Source organism: Crassostrea angulata, chromosome 7 (genome assembly GCF_025612915.1).
Source record: "Crassostrea angulata isolate pt1a10 chromosome 7, ASM2561291v2, whole genome shotgun sequence".
Taxonomy (NCBI): domain Eukaryota; kingdom Metazoa; phylum Mollusca; class Bivalvia; order Ostreida; family Ostreidae; genus Magallana; species Magallana angulata.
The window spans coordinates 3,786,365-3,795,635 of record NC_069117.1 but is presented as its reverse complement, the minus strand read 5'-3'; the positions used below and the strand labels follow the sequence as shown (position 1 = coordinate 3,795,635).

Here is a 9,271-nt window from a genome sequence, read left to right as displayed (position 1 = left end):
TCTGTGTGTGTTATACTGATATGCTACACTGCTGTGTGTGTTATACCGACATGGTACACTTTTGTGTGTGTTATACTGAAATACTACACTGCTGTGTGTGTTAAATTGACATACTACACTGCTGTGTGTGTTATACTGTCATGTACACTTCTGTGTGTGTTATACTGACATACTGCACTTCTGTGTGCGTTATACTGACATAGTACACTTCTGTGTGTGTTATACTGACATGCTACACTTCTGTGTGTGTTATACTGACATGTACACTTCTTTGTGTGTAATACTGACATGCCACACTTCAGTCTGTGTTATAACGACATGCTTCAATTCAGTGTATGTTAAACTGACATACTACACTTTTGTGTGTGTTATAATGACATGCTACACTGCTGTGTGTGTTAAACTTACATTCTACACTTCTGTGTGTGTTATACTGACATGGTACCTTTCTGTGTGTGTTATACTGACATGCTACACTTCTTTGTGTGTTATACCGACATGCTTCACTGCTGTGTGTGTTATACTGACATACTTCACTGCTGTGTGTGTTAAACTTACATTCTACACTTCTGTGTGTGTTATTCTGACATGCTACACTCCTGTGTGTGTTATACTGCCATGGTACACTTCTGTGTGTGTTATACTGACATGGTACACTTCTGTGTGTGTTATACTGACATGTTACACTTTTGTGTTTGTTATACTGACATGCTACACTTCTGTGTGTGTTATACTGACATGCTACACTTCTGTGTGTGTTATACTGACATGTTACACTGCTGTGTGTGTTATACCGACATGCTACACTGCTGTGTATGTTATACTGACATGCTACACTTCTGTGTGTGTTATACTGACATGCTACACTGCTGTGTGTGTTATACCGACATGGTACACTTCTGTTTGTGTTATACAGACATGTACACTCATGTGTGTGTTATACTGACATGCTACAATTCTGTTTGTGTTATACTGACATGTTACACTTCTGTGTGTGTTATACTGACATGCTACATTTCTGTGATTGTTATACTGACATTTACACTTCAGTGTGTGTAATAATGACATGCTACACTTCTGTGTGTTAAATTGACATACTACACTTCTCTGTGTGTTATACTGACTTGCTACACGTCTGTGTGTGTTATACTGACATGCTACACTTCTGTGTGTGTTATACTGACATGCTACACTTTTGTGTGTGTTATACTGACATGCTACACTTCAGTGTGTGTTTAACTGACATGTTACACTCCTGTGTGTGTTATACTGACATGCTACATTTTTGTATGTGTTATACTGACATGCTACACTTCCGTGTGTGTTAAATTGACATGTTACACTCCTGTGTGTGTTATACCGACATGCTAGAGTTTTACAAACGTTTTCGATATCCTCTTATTTAACACGGAATCCTTCTTACATTTTATAGATATTTTGTCCGATTAGATGATTAATAAAGTCGTTAAGTGTTTTGAAATGATTCAATAGTAGCGATCAGGCCAGTACTCGAGTATTACGGACATACGTAGTAATCCATTGTAAAACGTTCAATAATTGTTGTAATGTTGTGAGCCCAAATGTACATATTTTGGTTAGGACCGGGTGTCAAATAACAACCAATTGTTACCGTACTGCACCACAAAGGCGACACGGAAATAAGCACAGGCCATGTTTACAAACTCTTTAATTGTTGGACAGGGCTACAGATAGTCCTAATTAGCGGGAGCGTTTGACTAATTTCACGGAGTATGTCGAAGCTTTGTGTTGGGAAAGAATATGATTTTTCCATTGTGAGCTATTCGCTTTATCGGTGTGTGTAAGGTAGAAAGGCTTTGTTGGTCAAAAGCTGATTACTAGAGAATCTTATTGTACTTACAACGGGCGAACTCACGGTGTAGCGAGACATTTTGGGGAACAATTTTGTATAATCATTATGTTGAGAAGAATTCTTGAATCATTAACAGTTTTTAACATGCCTTGCAATGGGGTGTGTATAACTTGAGAAAAAAAACATCAAGAAATTCTATAAAGTGCTGGATCCGTTCAGATTTGGAGACCATGAAGAGACCCAGCAGAATTCTGAGAGGTACTGTTCTGGGGTCTTACAGGGCCCAGTGACATAAGACGATGCAGGACCGGGACATTTAATTAAGTGACAACTGCCTTTATCTATATTTGACCAGGATCTGGCAGTATCAAATTATTTGATTTTTGTATGAACAGGATAAGTCCCCGTGCTCAATGTTGACAGTGGTCCACATTTACCATTCTGTTTCGGTTCAGTCAGTTCTGTGATTTGTTTCAATACTTCATTCAGCGTCATCTGTAACCGATTACACTGTGACTGTATAGTTTATTTACAATATAGTGACATCCGATCTGACGGGGAAATATACAATTTTATCAGTGTTGGATCGTGTGGCAATGTGATACACTCGTACGTCGATCGGTTGTCATTAGATAATCGTAAAGAAATATTGGTGATCGTAAGCTGGTCGTAAGCATCGCTGGGATGGAGAGTCTGACGGTTTTGAACAGCCGACGTTCTCGTTGTCACTATATGTTTGTTAACGGGAGGCTGACGGACGTACAGTACAAGCCCCTGTATATTGACAGCCTGGGGCACCTGTCCACTCCCCCCTACAACCCATACTCAAGCTACTGCGACCCGTATGACGGTAAGAGAGAGAGAGAGAGAGAGAGAGAGAGAGAGAGAGAGAGAGGGGGCTTGTGTTTAAACCCAATATACATGTATATGCCTTAACTTCTTTTGGTGTTTATAAACAGTCTTCAGAGACAGGGTTCTTCAAACACTGACAAACAGTGGGCTCGACTGAACAAATTTGGACATAGGTTCATATTTGAGAATTTTTTTTGTAAATACATACATGTATGTTAAATCGATCGGTCAACATATACAAAATAAGCAAAGAAAAAAAAGTTATTTTTTCGAATTCATTTAAACAAGTCAGTGTAAACAAATCATCGTAACTCCCCTGTGTTGGCGGCACGTTTGTCACAGCTGTGTCTTTGAATAGCTGAATGCATTTTTGCTCATCTTAATTAAATTCCTTTAATATCTTTCATTCAAACTTCTGTGTGTTTTACAATGCATAGCTAACCGTTACAGGATTGATCAATGTTTTTGTGTTCAATGAAGAACTATGTCTATTGTTAGCTTCCAGAACAAACACCAGTGCAAAGGGCTGACATATTTCGCTCTGAATATTTGATCCATTAAAAATAAGGAGAACAAAACAATCCTTACTATTCAGGATAATCCTAACACAAGTGTAGGGGTTAAAATACACGGCCAGCTTTATAATCTGTGTAGCAATTGGCATTTTGAAGTGCCAATTCCTTAAATTACTATTAACATTTTCATCGGATTTTCCGATTATCGATAATCCGTGAGAAATTAAGAAGTCTTGTATGACGAAAGCTGTGTACAGTCCCCTTTTGTTTTGTGGTCTATATGAATTGGATTGTGGAGGGTTATTTCATTTAAACACGAAATACTCTTACTATAATAAAAAATGTATATATGGTAATTTGTTTGTAAACAGTAATTCTTAAACCATCACCGGGTCTCTGCAGTAGGGCACCTGCTAGATTGCAGAAACCATGCATGAACCACTTGATTGAATTAATCAATTGCGCTCACGCACATCTTTTCGAACACGTGTCTATCCGGGCCGTTTGTTTTTGTCCCAATTTTGATTTGTTGAGTGTACATACACCATCAAACTGAAACCAGTACCTGCTCTAAATAAATCTAATTCCCGCCCATTATCCCCACTCAGACGAACGCTCAATATTACTTTCACATGGCTGGGATAGATTTAGAAAACATGTTTTCAATACTCGATAATTTGAAATTCTTTTCCATCTTATCCTCCTCAGGTACGCCAAAAATTAGTTAGAACATTAAGACGCAAAAATTAACGCACGGCTGCAGTGGGTTCGGTGCAGACAAATAACGTCTGAAACTAAACGACCTCCTCTCGTTTGATGCCAAAGTTTTGATAGACACCTTTTCTGTTCACTTCTGCCATCACCTGCGAGAGAGGGGAGGACGGGTGTCTGACAAGCTTTGGGGGCTAGGGATTTATTGTTTCGAACAAAAAAATGGAAATTTTACATCTTTCGATATATCTTCAATCTATTCCCGGTTCGGATCATGGAGTATTCAATAAATGACGCTTAACTTAGAAATTGGTCAAAAACTGAACAGAATAGGAAAATAAGGCGATTGAAAGGAAATTCAATGTGGAATGGTAAAGTAGTAAGTGTGCAAACATTTTGCGTCAGTGCTGATTATCATACCAGTCACAAGATAGGTTTTAGACTCGACGAAGAATATACACACGTGCTCTCATGCATTCTTCCCCTTCCTAAAAAGACAACGATTTGTGTGCGAGATCTCCATTCTGTCACAATGGCGTGAAGAACACATCGGAGCCTCTCGAGCTCATGTGAAGACTCCACTGATTTTTCTACATTGGATTGTTTTTCCCTCAAGTTTTGCTTCATTCCATGGATTTTTCAGTTTTTAGCTAATTGTGACGTGTTTTGGGAGCTAGGGCAACTGTGACAGTTTTGGAAACAGGTGCGTGCTGTATGCCCAATGTCATTTCACCATCATTGCAAATACTGTCAAACCCTTATATCATGCACCCTTTATTGAACTTTTGATAAAGAATTGAAATTGTCATTCATTTTAACAGTGATTAAGAACTAATCATCGTCACTATACTACATGCGAACAAACGGGAACGTTAAGATTATAAATAGAGAACGCTACATAGTAAAATGTCACAAGACAAGTACCATTACAAAAAGCCGACGGGACCCATCATTCAGGCCGATAAGAAAGGTAGGCTCACTGTTGTCTTGTGTCGCACTGTATATTGTACGAGTAGAGTAGCTCGTATTCCGGCAAAGGCGCTTCCATCTAAACCTGTGTAAAATTGTATGCATCCCTTTACAATAAAATTATTGTTTATATAGAATAGGGATGGAATTTGTTTATTCACGGATTAAAATGGAAAACGTCTATGCTCGTGTTCGAATGGACGTCAGTGCTCATATGCAGCCTTTCGTTTCTCTACCGTGGGCTTGCAATTTGAAGGTTTGTTGAAAACTGCCGTAGAGAAATTATATAGTCTGAAGAAGTGCATGCATGCATAATGCATGTAATTTATAAACATTATGTAGCACTCGTGAATGTGCGGATCTAGTGGGGGAAGTTCGGTGGGTCTGGACCCCCCTTTGAAAATTCAATTTATTTCTTTAATATTGACTCAGTAAAATTTCCCAAAAATATGCCTCAGACCCCCCTTTCCACCGGAAATTTGAATATTCCTCGGACCCCCCCCCTTAAAAAAATATGGATTCGCGCATGGCAGTACCACCACACGTGCATGTATTTGGTTATGAGCTTTGTACATCATTATGACAGAACTCTTTTTATAAGGAGGTAAGGATGGTGTCTGTGAAATTTTTTTCCAAACCAAAACGGTAGAATGCGTGGAGTCCGTCTGCAGCGTTATGATGCACAGTGGATGCTCAAGGTAACAGTGCATAAACAGATGACTTACACGACAAAAGGATTTCAAATTCTCCCTTATTTGTCAAAGAAATGAATTTTGCAAAATATGACATTAATTAAATTTTGAGCTATAACCGTTAATATAACGTTAGCATCTACAATTCTTTCAATTCAATGCAAAATGCAAACTAAACAAGGCCTATAATCGCATGTTATGTATGTCTCTGAATCGCATATCAGAGATGGAAGATTGAAAAATTATCTCGGTATTATGACAAAGAATTATAAGGAAAATCTTGTTTTCAAGCTTATCAGTTCAAATCGCTCCAGAAGCTGTATACTTTATCTTTGAAATATTAATCCTTTGGAAAAATACACTATAAAAACCAATAATATACATTGACCCCTCAATGCATAGATTACAAATATGGGCATTGAAGATATTTTGACATAAATATCTCCCCCCCCCCCCTCCACCACCTCCATCCGAAGGAAAAAGGGAAAAAAAGTTTGCATGTGATAGCCTAATGAAAGATTGTAATTGTTAGTACAGCTTACTCCACTTATATTGAAATGGCTTATTTTGAAATTCCGCGTATTTAGAAATAGAAATAAATCCCCCATTTTTGCCTCTCATATTCTTTGCATTGATTTAACGGATATAATGAAATCGGTTATATTGAAGCCACTGATCAGTCCCCAAAGGTGATAATTAGTTGTTTTTATAACGGTTATATTGAAGTACTCCCTGGCGGCTGTCGTCACGGTTGGTGACAGTAATTATGCCAGACTGACCGTTTGATATACAAAGGTGTGAATTAAGTTCTCATCATGTGTGTTTTTATACTTCTATTAAAAAGTAAAATTTATTCACTGTTGAATTTTTTGTTTTTACGAATTCAGATGTATTGCGGCTAGACGTAATATGGAAAAACCCAGGGAAAAGAAATACCTTATCTCCGGACGCTAACAAAAACTAGTTATGGCCATTTATGAAAGGAAAAAGCCTAAATTCGAAATAGCAAAGGATTTTGAGATTATCGCGTGTACACTAACGATGATATACAAGCAGCGTTCAGCAATATTTGAAGCGTTTGGGTCTGGTGATTTTTCTCTAAAACGTAAAAGAATGCGATCGGAGATTATGATGAGGTAACAAAATGAAACTTTCGGATATAATTCTAATCAAGCTTTCAAGGACTAATATTCCATGTAATTTGTTCACTGTATAATAGATACATGATGAACAAATAATTTGTTCGGGTTTGGTTTTCTATGTTTGCATCTGGATTGAACTTTCAAAAATGGCGGCTTCACGTCAGTCAATTTCGCTAATATTGAAATACGGATATATTGAAATAATTTGAATGGTCCCCTGAATTTCAATATATCCGGTGTAGGCTGTACATGTATTTGGTGTTAGATTTTCTATCGTAAGATGAGAAGTCATAACATGCCTATATATGCTGGAGATTAATATTGATTTTTTTTATTGCAACATACAGATATGTCAAAAATAAATGTTAATATGCCTATTTCAACATGTTTTATTCAATATACATGTATAATTGTACTATTTTTCCTAGTGTTATCACTTTGAAGGGAGGTAAATCTGTCATCGTTGACCGTTTCACAAGCTGATTAAAAACTTGAACTGTTTGGAATGAAAAGTCCTGTTAAATATTAAACTCATAACTTAATGTGAAAATAGATATGTCAATATGTGAATGAAGTCATTAAGGTTTTACTTGAAGTTTTACTTCACTTTGATACCTCCCCTAGTTGGTGACAGTCCAGGGGCTCAATCGTCTATCTTGACTAATCACCTTCGTTGAAAATCTAATTCCTAGCAATGAAAGAACTTGTGTCCAGGGACTTCTCTACCTCTAGCCTCTACGACCTACCCCTCAGACAAAACAACAAAGGACCAGACAACAACTAAACAGAATTCCTGATTAAAAATAGAAGTTTTAGCAAATTAGAATTTTTTTTTGGTTTAATCTTTCGACTTTGCTGAGGTGAGAATAAAGGTGATTGGTGTGTAGTCGGCTCTAGGCAGGGAGATGTTATAATTCAGAAACGTTAGACAGTTGATGGCTGATAACACCACTAGCTTCTGTTTATCAATTACACTTAGTGTATGTAGGGAGTTTTTCTTTTCACTACTGGTGAGGAAATTCAGGGGAGGAGAAGGGTAAGACATATACGACTACTTCCACTATCCTCAGCTCGTAAACCAGTCTTTTATTACATCATTTAATCATTAAGAAAAATAGAAATGTGAATGTCATATTGACACTGTCTATCAAGTTAATAGTTTGAAGGAAATTAAGATTCAATTTGTTTCCTGTTTTAAGTGAATCAGGATTTCCATTTCGTTGAGTGACGGTAGCATTATATATGGCAAGTTGAAGGTAAGCAAACGAACCAACAAATGCATTCTTAATATTTTATTTCAATGAATTTTAATATCAGAAAAATTCATAAATGCTATTTGATACTCTAAAAAAGATATTTGTTCAATTATTTTCCATAAACATGTACAGTGTAGATCATTTGAGCTTGTGCACCATTTAATTTGATTGGGAAATGCTGTTGTGCTATGTGGTTTTTAGTATGCACATATACATAGCTAATTATACTGAAATCTTGAAATTCTGTTGTCTTTTTTTAATAGTGCCTGTTCTTAAATACATTAAAGTTAAATAGGACATTTTCTTGGAACTGATATTGTGTCTCTAGAAACAATTTCAAATGCTGGGATGAATTTTTGTATTTTTGCTAAGGGACTCTATACTTCTATCATTAAGAGATCAGTTCTCTTCAAGTTCAGGGTTTGTCACACCTGATGAACTTATACACAGGAACCCACCTAATCATAAGGACACAGAAAAAATCACTCCATAATGAAAGAAATAAAATTCACACCTGTGGTAATAAAGGAGTTAGTTCTGATGGTCTCGGCTATGGTCGGTGAGGGGCACCCTGGTTCCTTCTAACAGCCCCGTGTCTGACATGCTTTGCTAATTATCATACCTGCTGATTGTTCTTTGCTGGATTTTGTCGGCTTTATGGATTTTATAATGGCTGTGGCTTGATGGATAGCAGATATCAGTGGGTTGATATCAATATGAAGTGATCAAATTAAAAACAAAAACAAAAAACTACATGTATATGATAATATATTATAACACCAAAAGTGATGCTGTATGTTATCTAACTGATTCAGACAGATATGTGCAGTATGCATTGGCAATGTGGCAGCCTTCAAAAAATTGTTATTATTTCTGTTGAACCTACTGATTGCTATAAATAGCCCTGTGTTGAATGATGATAGGAGGCCACGATATATGGTGTTGATACAGGCAATTACTTTTTAATAGGTTTCTATAATGAACCTCTTGGACTTCTGATTCGATAATTTGACTAATGTAAAATGTCAACACAGCCTGTCCATATTGTAACTGGATGTGAATCGGGTCAATATTTACACTTTTGGTCAGTCTCGGAGTGAGATTTATTGACCTTGATTAATACCTTGTTCAAACCCCCCCATCTTATCCACCAGCTGTCTCAGCATGGATTTTTGCAGAGGAAAACAATTCCTGTCAATTTGTCTGTGCCTTTCATGAATTTGAATGTAATGTTTTGAATGATCAATTTCTAGACATAATATTTTAAGTAATTTCATCAAATAACAAGGTGTGCCAACTCAAT

The 9,271-nt window shown here is 36.8% G+C and overlaps 1 protein-coding gene across 13 annotated transcripts in view; it reads left to right on the top strand.

Annotated features, from left to right (window-relative positions):
* The first annotated feature begins 1,737 nt into the window (after window positions 1–1,737).
* The window catches only part of LOC128191763 (uncharacterized), a 63,144-nt gene continuing 55,610 nt past the window's right edge, over window positions 1,738–9,271 (top strand). For 7 of the 13 annotated variants that reach the window (XM_052864025.1, XM_052864036.1, XM_052864030.1 and 4 more), the window contains exon 1: window positions 1,739–2,681. In XM_052864025.1, coding sequence (XP_052719985.1) covers window positions 2,516–2,681 — 166 coding nt within the window. In that variant the 5' untranslated portion in view covers window positions 1,739–2,515. Of the gene's footprint in view, window positions 2,682–4,575; window positions 4,613–4,698; window positions 4,880–5,571; window positions 5,577–7,623; window positions 7,749–7,911; window positions 7,969–9,271 lie in introns of those variants that run through there. The other 6 variants (XM_052864023.1, XM_052864026.1, XM_052864035.1 and 3 more) reach the window with 5 other exon arrangements.